General features: G+C 35.0%; 4 protein-coding genes and 2 long non-coding RNA genes across 10 annotated transcripts; 4 read left to right on the top strand and 2 right to left on the bottom strand.

Moving 5' to 3' along the window:
* Positions 1–144: 144 nt before the first annotated feature.
* spag (RNA polymerase II-associated protein spaghetti) lies at positions 145–6,441 on the bottom strand. The gene is made up of 6 exons (XM_081972803.1): positions 6,160–6,441; positions 5,883–6,092; positions 1,632–1,759; positions 1,346–1,559; positions 418–1,288; positions 145–357 (listed from the first exon to the last, which is right to left on the bottom strand). The coding sequence occupies exons 1-6, from the start codon at positions 6,292–6,294 to the stop codon at positions 272–274; spliced, it is 1,644 nt and encodes a 547-aa protein (XP_081828929.1). The 5' UTR covers positions 6,295–6,441; the 3' UTR covers positions 145–271.
* LOC145724492 (myrosinase 1-like) lies at positions 2,717–4,937 on the top strand. Its single transcript, XM_081972806.1, has 11 exons — positions 2,717–2,858; positions 2,912–3,042; positions 3,098–3,191; positions 3,248–3,338; positions 3,396–3,559; positions 3,635–3,807; positions 3,866–3,960; positions 4,030–4,199; positions 4,253–4,487; positions 4,538–4,641; positions 4,711–4,937. The coding sequence occupies exons 1-11, from the start codon at positions 2,818–2,820 to the stop codon at positions 4,823–4,825; spliced, it is 1,413 nt and encodes a 470-aa protein (XP_081828932.1). The 5' UTR covers positions 2,717–2,817; the 3' UTR covers positions 4,826–4,937.
* On the top strand, positions 5,397–5,870 carry LOC145724501 (uncharacterized). Its single transcript, XR_014177012.1, has 3 exons — positions 5,397–5,533; positions 5,598–5,695; positions 5,755–5,870. It is a non-coding gene; the product is annotated as an uncharacterized LOC145724501 (long non-coding RNA).
* Positions 6,442–6,548: 107 nt separating the features above from the next.
* Positions 6,549–8,309, top strand: LOC145724496 (3'(2'),5'-bisphosphate nucleotidase 1). Of its 2 annotated transcripts, XM_081972812.1 has the most exons (7): positions 6,549–6,681; positions 7,057–7,200; positions 7,254–7,385; positions 7,440–7,689; positions 7,741–7,916; positions 7,973–8,121; positions 8,178–8,309. In XM_081972812.1, the coding sequence occupies exons 2-7, from the start codon at positions 7,075–7,077 to the stop codon at positions 8,287–8,289; spliced, it is 945 nt and encodes a 314-aa protein (XP_081828938.1). In that variant the 5' UTR covers positions 6,549–6,681; positions 7,057–7,074; the 3' UTR covers positions 8,290–8,309. The 2 variants fall into 2 exon arrangements, with proteins under 2 accessions (XP_081828938.1, XP_081828937.1); XM_081972811.1 differs by having other exon boundaries at positions 6,565–7,200.
* Positions 8,310–9,855: 1,546 nt separating this feature from the next.
* On the top strand, positions 9,856–17,439 carry Afti (aftiphilin). Of its 4 annotated transcripts, XM_081972783.1 has the most exons (6): positions 9,856–10,087; positions 10,195–10,321; positions 11,429–12,600; positions 14,158–14,365; positions 15,069–15,206; positions 15,296–17,439. In XM_081972783.1, the coding sequence occupies exons 2-6, from the start codon at positions 10,195–10,197 to the stop codon at positions 16,687–16,689; spliced, it is 3,039 nt and encodes a 1,012-aa protein (XP_081828909.1). In that variant the 5' UTR covers positions 9,856–10,087; the 3' UTR covers positions 16,690–17,439. The 4 variants fall into 4 exon arrangements, with proteins under 4 accessions (XP_081828909.1, XP_081828910.1, XP_081828911.1 ...); XM_081972784.1 differs by lacking the exon at positions 15,069–15,206 and having other exon boundaries at positions 9,858–10,087; XM_081972785.1 differs by lacking the exons at positions 9,856–10,087; positions 10,195–10,321 and adding an exon at positions 10,349–10,504.
* On the bottom strand, positions 10,385–10,671 carry LOC145724502 (uncharacterized). Its single transcript, XR_014177013.1, has 2 exons — positions 10,497–10,671; positions 10,385–10,442 (listed from the first exon to the last, which is right to left on the bottom strand). It is a non-coding gene; the product is annotated as an uncharacterized LOC145724502 (long non-coding RNA).
* Positions 17,440–17,491: the final 52 nt, after the last annotated feature.

The raw sequence follows: 17,491 nt of genomic DNA, 5'->3' as shown, positions 1-17,491 counted from the left end.
ATTGGAGGACAATCAATACTTTTATAGGTTAGTTATTGCAACATAAAAGGCCAAAAAAATTATTATTTTAACGTAATAAAACCAAAAACAAGTTAGAACTCTGTAAAGAAAGAAAAGCTAAAAAAATATAATGGAAAAATCCGATAAAGAATGAAAGTTTTATTTGAAAATATCACTTAAAAAGTAACAAAAATAACGGGAAAAACTATACTAAAACTACTCTTGTCAAAACCGCAATGAGTTTCAGTAAGCCAAATATGAATAAACTTTTCTATAACTCATATTTATCAATTAAATATTGTACTTCTTCTGATTTCTGGCCTTTCTCTCGTAGATATGTGATTATCTTCCATAAGTCTGAAACAATATTTTATTTAATTACTACATTCAATAAGAGTTACTTACCCGTATACTTACGATCTTTATCTGGGGGGTCCATAAACATAACTAACGCCGAAAACCTGGACACTTTTGTCAAATTGGAAAGAAACCCGTATACTTCATCATTGTTACTGATAAATTTCAAAGACAATACTTCTAAAATGCTAGTAAACACCGTACTGTCCAAGGATTCTTTGAAAATGTTAGGAACCTCTTCAGGTTTCAACAGTTTCAAATACTTATACCTATTGTCTACTGTTCTTAGTGTTTTCCATGTACTGTAGAACTGGACTGACGTTTTAGGAACAGTTAGATCTGGACTGTCTTTTTCACAATCTGGTTGCGATTTTTGGTTCATGTGGGTGATCAACATATTCTCTGAGTTTTTAGTTTCTTTCGGTTTACTTTTGGGTACCTCCGTTTTTTCCATCAATAGTAAATCGTCGCTTTTTACAGTATCATTGTTTCGTTGCGGGTATGGCCAACCATTATTGGTGCTGAACGTCTCATCGTTCACTTCAATTTTAGCTTTGGCTATATCTTTGTTAAAAGGGAACGATTTCATAGCGGGCTCTCCACCAGCATCCAAATCTTCAAAAGAAACTTGCTTTACGTGTTCGATAACATGTTCTTTTACTGCTTCCGGCTCGCTTGGCGTTACAATACTCCGATGACTTAAACTGTTAATCTCCTCAATTTTGATTCTAGTTAACGGTTTTGACGATCTTAAGTGTGGTGGTTTTACTATGGATTTTACATTGACAATTTCGCACCCCACGTCTGGCCATACTGAACTACTAGACGATTGAGTTTTACTGGCATTGGTTACCGCAATTGGTTTTGTTATTGGGGTTTTACTTCTGGAAGCTGTAAACTGGGATACTGGCCGGTTTGAAACTTCCACACCCTAAAATACAACGATTAGTGGTTACAAAAGTATTAGTAAATTATGGGTCGTCTTTGCCTTTTCAATAAAGCCCAGTTTATTTTTTACACGATCTAAAGCAGATTTGGAGTCCTTGTTATGCGGTTCGTGCGTTAGCACCAGTTCTAAATCTGCCAAAGCCAAATCCAATTTGCCGAGACTTTCTCTGGCAGCTGCGCGTCGTTGTAACGCTTTTACGTACGTACTGTCAAGTCTAAGAGACAAGGTGCAGTCTTCTTCAGCGGATATAAAGCTACAAAATGTTGATGATAAATATCGGGAAAATTTAGCGAAAAAAAATTCTCAAAAGACTTTTGGGGCTTACCTATTTTTCTTTAAGTAACACAACGCTCTATTCGCATAATAAATCGGATCGTAAGCGTAGCAGTTTATGGCTTTCGAATAACAATCTATTGCTTTATCCCATTCTTTAAGTTTTACAAAGGAGTTCCCCTAAAATAATTAAAATGCTGGTTATCAAAATTCAACCAGAAATTAGACATAAAAATAAGTAAACTTGACCAAAATACACAATTAAGACACAGAGTTGCGCAATGGTGGTTCAACCTTTAAACCTGGTTCAAGTCAGAAATGTCATTTTGACAGTAATGCATATCTTTGGGCAAGTTCAACTACCGGTTGCAGTTCAGCTGAACCAGTCTTTGAACTGCGAGAGTACAACTTTTCTAATTTTAGCTGCTCATGGCGGAATGAACCGACGTAATTAAGGGCATCCTAGGCTCCACTAATGTTAAGTTGTGATTTCACTGTGACAGATCATGTGTAAAACTTAGCTTAAGGTGTACCGCCTGGCAGCTAAAGGTCATTAAACGGAAGTGTAGTAGTAGCTTCAAGTGTCTTTAATACGTTGGTGCAATCAGCACTTAATTACTTTACGAAATGACAATAGACGTATGGATTACTTAAGTGTTTACAGTGGCCGCATTCGTTTTCAAGTTCCATGGAGCGAGCGAAACGTTTTTGACGTCACCATGACGCAATTTGATAAAACCATAATTTGACCAACTATCAAATGTTGTGATGTCAAAAACGCTCTGCTCGCTCAATGCAGCCAGTGTCTATCTCATGCTGACAAAACAAGATGGACTATGTTACTACTAGTAATAAAACTCAGGTTAACACTAGCGTCAAAATTTGATTTTTTCTATGTCCAAAATTTGGATAACTTTGTATTATCAATAACAATAACTATTTGTACTACATATTATAGTGAATAACAAAACGCAGATTGTTCAAGTGTTTGCGGTTTCAAACAGTCAAAAATTTAATAACATTCTAAACAATTACAAAAATTTCCGTTCAACATGAGTGCTATTCCTTATTGTGCTTACACTTCTGGCATCTTGGACACTGACTAATAATTATTACGGAATGTGATAATGCAAAATCAAATTGGTTATCTACTTAGTCCACTTATGTAAGAGTATATAGGTATACTTTCTTTTATCAAATGTTTGTCCACAAAATAATCCAGGCTTGTAAGTAATAACATGGAGCGCTTATTGATTTGGGTAACGTGCTTAGTGCTAAGGTAAACAAAATTGAAATTGATAATATGGTAACAAACCTCTTGATCAATCTTAGCTGTAACTGTGCAAAACAACTTCCGAGTGACTTTATTATTGGAGCTGGGACATCAGCATTCCAGGTAGAGGGTGGTTGGGACGAAGACGGAAAAGGGGAAAGTATTTGGGACAGTTTTTTCCATGACAAATGTATAATAATTTCTTCATTTTCTATGCTAAATGCAATAAAATTGGGTTGTTTTAGCTGCCGCAGAGAATGGTGATATAGCATGCGATTCTTATCATAAATGGGAAGAGGACGTGGCCAATGCTAAAGCTCTGGGGCTGGACTACTACAGGTGAAAAAAATACCTTAAAAGCCACTGCGTTGAGCAATAACATGTTTAATTAACAGGTTTTCCATCGCCTGGGCTAGGATACTACCTAATGGCACTTTGAATCACATCAACCAAAAAGGAGTTGACTATTATCTAAATCTGATTAACGTTCGTTTGTATCTCTTGATAGAGGAAAAGTTTTAAAAAAATATCTGGCTATTTTAGGGATTGAAAGCGGAAAGTATTGAACCGATGATAACCCTTTATCATTGGGATATGCCGCAGCACATCCAAGATTTAGGAGGATTTCTAAATCCTCAAACCGTCGATTACTTTGGAGACTACGCCCGATTGGTATATCAGCTTTATGCGCCTTACGTTAAATACTGGTAAGAAATTCTGATACTAATAATCTTGAACTTCAACATTAGACACTCCACGCAGACTGACTGACAAATTTTTAGGCTTACAATCAACGAACCTATACAAATATGCCGCGATGGGTATGGTACCGGTTCAAGTGCACCTGGTTTGAAGCTGATTGGAGATGGAATTTACCAGTGTAGTTACGTTTTGCTTAAAGCACACGCGCGAGCTTATCGCATTTACGATGAAGAGTTTAAACCTACATATAACGGTAGTTGATAAAAATGAACTTTTGCTTTGAATGTTTACCTTTTAAATAATAATTGCAGGACAAGTGGGAATAGTCATCAATTTTGATTGGGTGGAACCCGCTTCTACTAGTGACCTTGACTTGATAGCTCAAGAAAGACACATCGAGTTTACTGTAAGCTGATATTTGAAATGGTGTAGTATAGAAAGTGTAAAAAACAAATAACTGACACACGTTGTACAGCTTGGTTGGTGGGCAAATCCAATATTTCTGGGTAACTGGCCCCGAATAATGATTGACAGAATTGCGAATAGGAGTGCCCTGGAAGGACTATCAAGATCTCGTCTTCCAGAATTTACTCAGGAGGAGATCGGCTATATTAACGGAACGCACGATTTTTTTGCACTGAACACGTAACGTCCTGGAATATCTATTTTGTTATTTATTATCATTTTTTTAATTACAGATACGGCGTTGGCCAAGTTCAATACACTCCTGATCCTGACATTAGCGAACCTTCTTATGAGCAAGACAGGTCTGTTAATCAATACCGTGATAGCAATTTTTATTATCCAGAAGGACTGCGGACGTCAGTTAACTATATTAATAACAAGTATCAACCAAAAGGTATTATAGTCACTGAAAACGGACTAAGAACAGGGGATACATTAGAGGATGATGAACGGATTACAACAATCAAAGTAAACTTGATATTGAAACTATAGAGCTATTTAACATTATTTAATTGCAGGAGTTTCTTGGCGCCTTGCTTGATGCCAGACTAGAAGATGGAGTTAATGTTTTTGGCTACACGGTTTGGTCTTTGATGGATAATTTCGAATGGGGATCTTACGAGTAGGTTTAAATCAAATACGCAGTTAAAAAAGGGGTAAAAATAAATCACTGTTATAATATATATTTTAGGAGTAAGTTCGGAATTATTCGAGTTGACTTTGACAGCGAAGACAGGGCACGTACATGGAAAAAGTCGGCATTGTGGTATCAGAACTTGACTGCCACCAGAATTTTAGAGGACTAATGGCTTTTTTATGTTTAAAATCTATGCGGAAATATAAAATAATTTTTTTTTTAAATTTTACTAAAAATATGAAATAAACAACTAAAGATATGTAAAATCATTTAACACCAAACCTAATTTTTTAATACCATATTTTACACTTCCTTATTATAAAAAAAAATAGATAAGGAGTATTTCAGTTTATGGCATAAAGTTGGAAAACAATCTTTAAGATCCCCCAGTATCAATTTGTGGCTCTTATCTCAAAATACTTTCCACTTAAGGACTTACATGGAAAACCTTCAAACACTCTCAATTATTTTGATGGGAAAATAACATAATTGCCACCAAAATAAAACCATGAAACATTTCCTAACCTTAATCAGTATTCCCACAGCTATTAAGAAAGACAGTGAGGCAATGTCAGTTTGGACATGCTTATAACAAGATAAACCAGAAAACTTTACAAACATTTTGTAGAGTTTTTCTTGTTGGATATAGATTTATCAAAAAGCCAGTCAAAAACAACATAGAAAATACTTGACAATGCTCTTCTAATTTTTATGTGGCATTTTTTATATCATATTATAATTTAATATCTAAGTTTATGACCTTGATGATGCCCTAACTCTTGAGTATTTTAGATATCAACCAAAAGGAATCATAATTACTGAAAATGGGAAGGAAACTGAAGATGGTTGAGATGATGACAGGATTACAACCATCAGAGTATTACACAATCTATAAAAATTTAGTTTCTTATTTTAGTTCATATGGACCAATTTCATTTCAGAAATACCTTGGAATGCTTATTGATGCCAGAGTAGATGATGGAGTTTTTGGCTACATGGTTTGGTCATTAATCGATAATTTTGAATGGTGGTCTTATGAGTAAGAGTGCAGCCACATTTTTAAGCATTAATTATTAATTTATATACTTTAAATTGCAGGAGAAAGTATGGGTTGATACATGTGAACTTTAAAGGTACAAACAGAACCCCCACATGGAAAAAGTCAGCTAGTTGGTATCAGAATATAACTAAATCCAGAATTATACAAATAAAACAACATAAAGTACCTTTTCTTTATGAGTTATGGCCTCATCCCTTGACCCATCTTCAAATTCATCTGTTAGATCCGAATCATCTTTAAAATCATCTTCCAAACGTTCACACTCAAAATCTGCGTCGTACTTTTCCCATTTTGAGTAATCAATGGTGCCACCACTTTTTTTTCGCTTTTGAGCAAGTAGTTTTTGTGGTTTTGGGTTAGTGTTTTTTTTCACTTTCTGTAAATTAATACAAATTGGTACAAGTCAGACAGGCAAATCAATACTAGAACCAGCAGAAACATACCTTGGAATCCTCATCTACTTTCAAAGAATCTTCTTTCCGTTTCATTTCTTCTCCCCAACTTTTGAGGTCCTTGTAAAAGTCCTGCAAGTCATTGGCATTGTCTTTCAGCTGCTTTTGAAGAAGAACTGGATTCATAATCACTATAAATTGAAGAAAATTTTTAGTTATAACGGAAAAGGGAAAATTTATAGATAAAACATCAAAGAAAATGCAAACAAATAAATTTTAGATTGATTGATGTCATGTGGTGTCAGTGGTGTGTGGTTATGGCAACGCAAACGCAACGTCCCAATGAATAAAAAAATATAGCAGGAAGGTGCAATAGCAATCACGAGGAGGACAAGAATCGTTCAGTATGGCGGCCGTGAACTGTCACAGTCTGTCAGAATATCAGTCAATGTCAATCTGCTGTTGCTGTTACCCACTATTCACAAATCCACTCCTGAATAATAATTCAACTTTCTTTTTTATGTTCTATGGTTCTTTTTGCTCCAAGGTTGGAAGTGTTGGTTTCTTAAACTGGTAACAAATATGGATTTAGTTATTTGCAATATTGCAATTCGCATTAAATAAAATTAATTTTAAAATTTGAGTTTGACCTATACATACCTACAATAAACTGTGATACAATTAACTTCGGGTTGAGATTTTGAGAATTAAAACCATCTGCAGAACGGAATATCTCCCTAGCTGTCCCTATATAGTTTCAAATTTCAAACAGACCACCTTAGAAGTGAACCTTGTACCAAGGTGATTTTAAGGAAAAAAATAATAAAAACACCAATGTTCAACCATAAAATTAAATTTTAATTTGACTGTCAATACCTTTTTTTAATCAACACTAAAGTTTCCTACTCATAAGTTGAAATTCATTGTTTCACTCTACAACTACAACAGCAGCAGTAGAACATCTACATGAACATGGCCCAAAATGCTCCTCTAGTGCTAAGACTACTAGCATCGTCCAAAGTAGCAGCCACAAAAGCAGGCCAAATAATAAAAGATGTTATGACGAAAGGTGAACTTGGAATTGTTGAAAAGGTATATGGTAGGATGGATAGTAAATTAGTAAAGTTGCTGACTGAGAGTTGTAGGGTTCTGGCAAAAATGACTTGCAAACTGAAGCAGACAGGTCTGCTCAAAAATGTATAGTTGCCTCTTTAACAAAGTTATTCCCTGATGTGACTATAATAGGTGAAGAAGGACCTGAAAATGATGTTGAAGATGTGAGTGGTGTGCTCTTATCACAATTTTGACTTGGATTAATCTTGTTGATTTAGGTGCCTTCTGAGTGGATTATAACTGAATTAGACCAATCTGTCTTGGCCAGTGAATGTCCTGCAGAATTTAGTACAACTCCTGCAAAAGATATAGTTGTTTGGGTTGATCCACTAGATGGAACCTCAGAGTATACTCAAGGCCTATTAGACCATGTAACTGTGTTAATTGGTTTGGCAGTCAATGGAAAAGCAGTGGGAGGGGTGATACATCAACCTTATTACAACTACAAAAGTGATCCTACTTCTCAAGGTTTGTAAGACAAATAATCAGTGAATAAGTAAGTTATTGGAATAATTTTAGGGAGGACTCTTTGGGGTCTTGTAGGCCTTGGTGTTGGTGGTTTTACTCCTTCTAGTCCACCAACTGACAAATTTATTGTCACTACCACTAGATCACATGTTGATGCTACAGTTTTGAGCACTTTAGAAGCTTTGAAAGCCAATGAAGTCATACGTGTGGGAGGTGCTGGACATAAGGTCTAATTTCTATAAGATTGACTTTAATATTATGAACTAAACTAGCAAAAATCCAGGTATTGATGCTACTGGAAGGAAAAGCTCATGCCTATGTTTTTGCCAGTAAAGGTTGCAAAAGATGGGACACTTGTGCCCCTGAAGGTATCTTAAAAGCATTGGCTGGCAAACTGACTGACATTCATGGAAAAGAGTATGATTACTCTAAGTGAGTTGAAAATATCTCTAAATTTAATTACCTAATATCTATATGGACATTTTCAGGAATGTATCTTACCCAAATGCTCAAGGTGTATTTGCTACGTCAAGATATGTAAATCATCAGGAACTGATTGCAAAAATTCCACAAGAACTAAAAGACAGATTCCCATATTAATTACACATTTTCAGGAATTACATTGTTTTAATTATTTTAGTTGTTTTTATTCATTTGTTATAAGGGGTGATCAATAATTGTTATGGTCAGGTCGCCTATGGATGGCAAATTGTCATTGTCTGTCACAAAAAGCGCATGTCTTGGATAACCTTGCTATTGTTGCAAACAATTATTATTGGCCTTTCAAGATATGAGATACTCCCTCTGGTGATCAGTTTTGAAATCAGTTTCGGGCATTTCAGCTGTCATTTCTCCGTTGTTTAAATTGATTTTGGTTAGGAATTTAGCGCTGGTTTCATAAATATGAAGTGACAGTGTCATATTATTTATAATTTATAATGTTAGGTTAGAAACAGGAAACAATTGATTGTGTTTGCACCCCCCTTTCTTTGTTTTTGAGTTTTTAGTTAAAGTGTTAATGCATCTATTAGTTATTGTTTTTGAGGTGTAAGCTGTTCATGATGGAATGGTTGTGTTATGGCTATATGGGTTCCATCAACACATCCTAAAGTCCCATCCTACTTTCTTCACAAAATGCATAAAAATTGGTAGCATGTTTACAAGCAACTGAAAAATATTAATGGTCTTACAAGAAAATAAGAAACTGAAGAGACAGAACTACAATAAATAAAACCAACAACAAAAATGGCAACAAAACGGATTATTTTAGAATGTAAACTTTGAAATATATGATTAATTACTGAAAAAGAAAGTAAAAAACGTAGAATTATTCAAATTATTGTCATTGAAACTTGTCATTAACCCTGAATACGACGAAACAAGTAAAAGCCCTAGATTTATTACTAGAAATTAGTCAATCTTTTTAGAACCGATAAGTTCCCGTTTTCTGTTGACGGTGTCAGCCGAATGTGATAGAAAACAGCTTAGAGAGTACCAACAGTTAATAGAAAGAAATTTTCTTTCTTGTCTATTTCTATGCGTTTTCTATTTCCTACATGGTTACGGAGTTCGCCTTCTGTTATTTTATTATGTATTTTTATCTAAACAGAACACAGAAGCAACACAATCTGTGCATCAACCTATACAGGTGTGGTAAATCCAAAACCGACCATAGGCTAGGATAGATTAACTAGGACGTAAACTCTAGTTAATCTAATACAAATCTTCAATTTAAACCCATATTCCCATAGTGCTAATACTAATGGTATATGTCACATGATTCGCTGCTAATCGCTATCGCTATTCGCTACCAAACTGTTAGCCGTTGCCCCCGAGCCCGAACCCCCGCTGCGGTAATAAATAAATATAAAAATATAAATAGTAGCCTAGTCTACTAGCTTAGTGCAATAGAAAGGAAAAGAGACAAACAACAAAGAAAAAAATCATCTGAAATTTGACTGTCACTCATGTCAGTAACGTAACGTCACTCGTCAGGCAATAGATCTGTTCGCAGAGGGAATGTCCAACTGGTAATCGAAATAGATACGTCCATTGGCCACAAGTTGAAAACGTCATAGTCACGTGAGCATAGAACCAATGAAACTTGACATTTACTGGGTCTGAGCTGGAAACCAGTCAGAGATTGTCTCTGCGAACAAACCTAATGTGCGTGTCAGTCATATAGGTATAGGTGTCAGTACTCACTCAGTTTTTACTTTTTTTGGATATTTTAGTTGTTTCTTGTCTTTTTTGTCAACACTTGTAAATTAATAAAAGTTATCTTAAAACATTAACATTTGCAGATGTAAGCTTTCGCAAGTTAAAAACGTAAAGAACTGGTTTCTTTGATTACCTACTTACCTTAGCAAGTAAAATTTTTTCCTTCAGAAAAGTTCAGGTACACAAAATAATTGTAATTATTTTTTTTCTTGTAATTTTTTGCTGTAGATTCTATATAAATGTGTGTTTCGTCTACAGTCGTTTTACATCTTGAACATTTTGCAGATGTCTAATATCATTCCTCCACTGTTGAGTGATACACCCCCACCGCCTCCAGATGTAGATGATCCTGATGAGGATGAATTTGGAGATTTTGCAGGAACCAGCAATTTTTCCTATGATTATGATGACAGTATGTTTTGTTGATCAGTTGCTTTTAAACTCAGTTGTAAATAAGATTTTAAAATGATACCTACACAGCGATTTGTTGCACAGATTTCTTTTGGGGGGGTTTATTCTGATGGTGGCGCCTACTTAAAAGTACAATATTTAATTGGCTGTTGTTTATCAGAAGAATAAATACATACATTGTAGTGTAAGTAGTAGGTATACATTTTACTAACTGACATAAGGTGATTATTACTATACATTTTTGGTGTCAACCACTGAAAAATTCAAGAAAGACATTTGACTGAGACTTAAAATTATTAAATGTTTGTGTTGCTTTGTGGAGGAAGGTTAGTTTTATGTAACTTACATATTGGACTTACTTTACCACCTCCTTATAAATTTATTGTTAGGTTAATTTTTATAGAAATGACAGAATTGACCAATATCAAGGTCTGATTTCAGTTTCCATAAAAACTATCCTTACAATAAAGTTAGGTATTCTGAAGTGAAAGTACTGGCTGTTATTGGTTTAGGATTGTGGAATTGCTTGAGGTTTGTGAAACTTGCACTGCATGTTTATTGTTTACTTTATTTAATTTTTTTTGTAATGCTTAGTTTATGTATTATATGTTTTGCATATTCTGGATGTATTAACTTTAAATTAGCACATAATGCAGTTTTGTCCACACATTTTTCTTAACGTTTGACTGTAAAGATTGTTTGAGGTTTTTTTTTGTAACATTGTTTTGTGATTTATTTTGTAACAAATTTACTTTCAAATTTAATAGCTCTTTCCATAAGACAGACTGTACTAAATCCAAAACAGCCACTTAAACACTAATTCATTTGAAAGGATTCAAAGCAAAATGATTCCCAATAAGTACCCAATTAAAAAATGGAAAAGCCTGTTCTAAACTCTAACCTAACATAAAATCTGGAAAGGAACATCATAATTTGCTGGATGAAAACAAGCAACTGAACTAAAGAGAGAATTAAAACCTCCACTCAATATTAGGATTAAATGTCAACTAAACTCTTTTGCATCTAACCCCTTCACTTATGTCTACTAACATTTTATATAGAAATGTTTTCAATAGTCTTATACTGTAAAAACTCTTTTTGTTTTCAGATTGTTCACTGCCAGAGTCACCTATACAACTCCCAAAGGAATCATTTGAACCGGAAGGAGATTTTTTACAACCACCACTTTATGACATTAATAGCAACAGTAAAGACACTGACCTAGAAAATTCAAAAGATTTCCTTGACAAAAGAAAAACACAAGAACTAAACACTGTAAATATTAAGACAGATGTAAATACAATGCAAACTGATACACTGACTAAAGACAGTGATAGTATTACTGAAGGTACAGAGCATCATACAACAGTTTTTAAGGTAGAACATACCATTATTGAAACCAGCTGTGATAAAAATTCTTGGTTGAGACAACAAGATGTTACTAATTTAAATACTGAAGTAGATAAGGTGTTTTTGAAACATGACGATTTTAGTAGGGTTCCTGTACTTAACTGCTCACTCAACTTAAATCCAATTATAAAGCAATCACAAGAAACAAGCAATACTGACAGTATTCAGTTGAGTGAACATAACACTCTAAACTCTGATTTTGAATCCTCAAACTCATTATCAGTTGAAGGTGCTCCTATAACGTCAACTTCAAAAGATATTAAACAGAACAGTATTGAGGACTACAACGATGATGAATTATCTGTTAAAGTACAGGATGTTGTATCTGCAGAACTGATTGCCCCATCAGAAATTGCTTGTAAAACTCTTGTCAGATTAGAAACTAGCCAATTGCCGCCAGATGATGATTATTTTGGACCATGTGACTTTTCTGCTTTCACCAAACAAAAATCACCGGAAGTATTTGATGAAGAGGATGACTTTGATGATTTTGCTACTTTCACTTCTACAACCCAAGAACCGATCAGCTCAATGACGTTTATTGATGACAATGATGATGATTTTGGTGATTTTGCCACCACTCCAGTTTTTGTGGAGCAAAACGACATTATTGTACCTAATCAAAGTTGGAAATTGTTACTGTTAGATGAAAAACAAGTCCTGGACAAGTCGACGGAGATTTTTAAGAACATGTTTCCTATATCACAACCGATTTTCGACGATTTCGAATATAAAGGTCTTGAGGAGGGTGATAAAATATTTGATAAGATCAAAAACATCACCGATACACACGCGTTGGCGTTTCAATGGCCGAAATCCGCAAGTCAAAGCCTATTGTTGAAAGCTTTGAATATCGATTCAAGAAATATTGTAAGTATACCAGGTGTCCAAGAGCACCCTGGACATAGGAGATTAACATGGGAAAACGGTTTTGATTTTTTTGCGCCTGTACGGTTGATTTGATTGAAAAATCGTAATAATGAAAGTTGTAGTACCTATCACGGACTAGATTTCTGTATTTTTTCGGATCTCTAACTTGAGCCCTTTCGTCGTAAAACACGAACAAAAATGAGACAATTTAAACTTTTGGCCTGCACTGTATAGGCGGTTGTCGGGCAACGGGTAAACAGATCATTGTTGCTGGTACGGTTGCTCGACAACCGCTTATACAGTGCAGGTAAAAAGTTTAAATTTTCGCATTTTTGTTCGTGTTTTACGACGAAAGGGCTCAAGTTAGAGATCTGAAAAAAATACAGAAGACTAGTCCGTGATAGGTACTACAATTTTCATTAATACGATTTTTCAATCCAATCAACCGTACAGGGGCAAAAAAATCAAAACCGTTTTCCCATGTTAATCTCCTATGTCCAGGGTGCTCTTGGACACCTGGTATACAACTACTACTATTGTAAGTATACAGGGTGGGGTAATTTGGAGTGTAGCCTAGGTTGGGTCCAAACTATCTTTCCAAAATATTTTTGACTTAACGGTGTTGCCAGATCAGTCGGAAAGAACACCAACTTTTGATTCTCAAATGGAACACCCTGTTTTGAGTCTCATTTTTGAATTCCTCGCAAGAAGGCTAGTAATTAATGTTAATACTTCCCTATACCTATCTTGCACCGTTTCTTAGATATTTTATAAAAATGGTGAATTTGTCAGCAAAACGGTGGTCTAAAATTTAATTAATTTCTCAAGACCTGAAAGGTTTGCTAAGTATTGACCACCCTGTAGGTTTTTGGATTTTCAGTCTTTGAACTTTTCAACCATGTGGTATTGTCTAACTGAGAACAAAAGGTCACATAAGCAAACCTTGCGTGAATCACCCTGAAAACTTTACTTTAGCTACGTTAATTTTAATTTTCTGTTAAGTTTCATACATAAACCTCTCATCACATTAGAAATTCCATTTTATTGATTTTGCCACTGTTAATAAACCAACTAAAGGAAAGTTTAAAACATGTATTTGCGTTCTTGAATTTTTTCCATCTGTTTCGATTTTGGAAAATTTGGTTTGACATTATATGTTTGACTTAAGAAATATGTTTTTTTTTCTTTCAAGGTTCATTTAAAGTCTTAATTCTTTTGATTACTTAGGTAATGTAACGGGTGTTCAATAATTGTTATGGTCAGGTCGCCTATGAATGGCAATTGTCACAAAAAGCCTATGTCTTAGATAAGGTTGCAAACAATTATTATATGACAGCTGTCAATCCGCCGGTTTTATTTCAAACCATATACGAACTTATCAACGGCCCTACGTTCATGATAGAACGAGAGAACCCCAGCCAACTAAGACCATAACAATTATTGAAAATTGAAAAAAACACCCCTTAGTTTGATGGAGGACACCATTACTAGACTATTGTTTATTTGCTATTTTATATGGAATTTATTTTTGTCAGTTGACTTACCTATTAATTTTAGATACATGGTCCGTGTTGGAATCTTTCTTCGATGCCGCGTTTTGCAGCAACTTTGAGCGGGACCCCATTGCAACCTGTCAAATCTGAGATTCTTACTCCAGTTCCTGTTACTAGAGAAATCAATAACATTCCCGGTGGCAGTCTAGTGGTTCAGACAGATTCGTTGGAATTCAATTTAGCCCCTGAAAGATTAACGGAAGCAACAGATTGTAAGTAATAAACTATTTTTCCTATATTGTACATAACACACTAATGATACTGTGATACATGTTTACTTACCGTACATTCGCGTGTAAAATATTCACTTATATTTAAAGATAGATTACTTAAATCAAACATACATTTTATTGGCAATACTTTTACTTGATATGATATCATATATCATAGCCACTGCTTTTTGGAAAGTCGTGTAATGAGACTGGAGACCAAAAGCTATTTTAAAAACTTTAGAAAGTCAAAACAAAATGTGACAACTGCGTAAACTGCTCAGTGTCGCAGTTTATAAGCTAACATAAATAGATTCAGTAATGTCAAGTTTGAAGTTTAAAAATTGATCGAAAAAGCTGTTTTTAAGTTGGTGTTTATTTGTCCTATCCACCAATCACAAATGCTGGATATGTGAACAGCAAGATTCAAAGTGTAAAAGTACCAAATATCGATTTCCTATCAAAAACAAAGTAAAATTCTACTTTAGCTATTGAAAGTACTTTTCGATTATGAAAAGTAAATGTGATTTATTTGTCATAGGCAACTATTTTCTTCTTTTTTGGGGTGTTAGGTATAATTAAGTCGTTTTATTAATTAACAAAATAATGTATTACTAATTGGCACTTAATTATTTCATGCTTGCATTGGATTTGTGCACTAACCTTTTCTTTACCTCACCATCTTAATCTTATTCCCACTCCCAAGATTCCTCTCGAGCAATGTTGCTAGACTTGGAGCAACTAGTCGCACAGCTTGAAATCCCCATTTGTAAAAGCAAATTTTCACCGCACAATTTGTCTTCTCCTAGTAAAGAGTTTGATAGTTGGGAAGCTTGGTTAGAGTGTAAGTATTGTTATGTTTTGGTTTATTTGTCGCTTGACACTTTTCGCTATTAAACTATTGTCAGGATTATTGTGTTTAATTTTTTTCAGCTGTGAGTTTGGAAGAGTCCGAAGTGATCGAAAGTAAAACAAACGCACCAATTACTACTAAACTGAACGTTGACAATGTTAAAAATAGTTTCCCCCCATTGGAGGCAACAAACGTAAATTTGAAACAAAAATCCACCACCAACAACAAATCAGACGATTTCGACGATTTTGTCTCGTATTTGCCCGTTACGGAACAAGGTCACAATATACTTTTACGTGAAACTCACATATCGAATAAGGACAGCAAATCTGAAGATAACGACATTGTTAACTGGTTAGAACCTACGATAGTCACTCCAGAATTGTCACGAAAAGAACGACAGTTTATTGAAGGAGACGACGAGATTGAAGACTTTCAACAGGTTGTGTCAAATGAAGACAACAGCAAATCTACCCAATATAGTGTCGACTGTTTGACTGTGAAACCTGTGCTTGAACCCCAGTCCGTTTCGGTACCCAAAGAAGAACCTGCACTAGATAAAAACGAGGATGAGTTTGGTGATTTCACGTTTTCACTTCCTGCTAAAAAATCTCCAGTTGCCCCTCCAGCCACTATTTTGGAACCCTTGAAACCCGTTGTGGTGCCAACTTCAGGATCAAATGTAAGCACGATCAGTTGGCCTGATCCTGGAATTACAGATGACGAAATTAGCCGACTTGAAGCTTACTCACGGGCCCAAAATAAGGAATCGGATTTAGTTAAGAAGCAAGTTAATCGAACAAGTAATAAAAGTGACAAGGTAAGAAGAACTGCACAGAGTTCAAAGCAAAGTTCACTAGAAGATGATGAATGGTCAGATTTTGTGTCAGTGCAAAATCAGTCTCCGTTACACAAGTTGAAAAGCGAAAAAGAGCGCAGCTCCACTCCAGATTTGCCTTTATCGGTGCTAAACTTGGGTACAGTGCAACCAACTAGACAACCCATACCGGTGATAACCCCCAATGGTTTAGTGCAAACGAAACTTGCCTCGAACAACTCGGTTACTATGCCAACAATCAGGCCTCAACCCAATCGGTTTTACCCTCAGCCGCAAATACCAAACAACCCGTATTATCAGCCTTCAATAATTAGTAACCAATACGCCACCCAGGCTTATGGAGGATTCAACACTTCAACTAACAATAACTTTAACCGACCAATAACAACCGGAGACGAGGATGAATGGAGTGACTTTGTTTCGCATCAGGCGACCGGATCAACGCAGTCGCACCAGTTATCCAATTGGATCAACACGTCTCCGAATAGTATAAGTAACCCAACGACCAACTCAAGTCTGTATCAGTCGAAACAAGTGAAAAAAGTGTTGGGGAGAGGCAACGGCGCCGCGCCTAAAGTGTTGCTTCCGGACTTAGATTTTCTCGCTCCTAAGACCAGGACTACTCAACGTGAATGACTAAAGGAGCAAGTCATGTTGTAGTTTTTTATTTGTTGATTTTCAAGATTATGTTGCCTTGTGATTGGTCGGGCATGATGACGTGAAATGTTTTCGAGCAAGTAGGATTAGAGATTACTGTATGTATAGTGGAAGTTTGAAGAACTTGTTTTGATCTGCTGGTTTAAGGATAATTCTAGTGTTAATTTGATTATCTGAAAATAATATATTATTCAAGGAGCATGTAATAATAGCGAGCCGAAGGCGAGAGTTGTTAATCATCGAGTGGGTAATAGCCATTACCCACTTACTCAATGAAATAGATATTGATGAAAGCATATGACTAAAATTATCCAAAATGCAACAACTATAATTAGGATAGAATCACCTAAGTGCAACAAAAGTGATAATAATCTCTCGCTTGTCGAAACCTTTGAACGAATGAGATTGTTAATGAGTAAAGGTTGTTTATATGTAACAAAATAATGTGAGTTTTTTGTATAATAGAGTATTTTTATCAATTAATTTTAATTATTAATTATTAATTTATATTTATTTATTTTTACTTTGACATTTCTGTATTTGGTTTAATTTTAATCGGCAACGGTTTATTGTCTAATCTTAAGAAATGCACTGTTAAAACTTTTCGGTATGTGTACTTAGTTTTGTGGTTTTCACTAAAGCATCTTAAACTCATTAAGGGTGTACACAGAAGTATTGTAAATTGACTTGTTAGAAATAATACATTCCATTAAAGTAAGTTGATAATAACTTCTTGGATTTAATTGAAAGTCAGGTTTTAGCCGCCTGTATTAAAATGTGA

The sequence above is a fragment of the Ips typographus genome, linkage group LG2 (assembly GCF_016097725.1).
Source record: "Ips typographus isolate SLU linkage group LG2, UJ_Ityp_2.0, whole genome shotgun sequence".
NCBI lineage: Eukaryota > Metazoa > Arthropoda > Insecta > Coleoptera > Curculionidae > Ips > Ips typographus.
The sequence above is the reverse complement of the archived record's forward strand: the minus strand, read 5'-3'. Positions and strand labels throughout refer to the sequence as shown.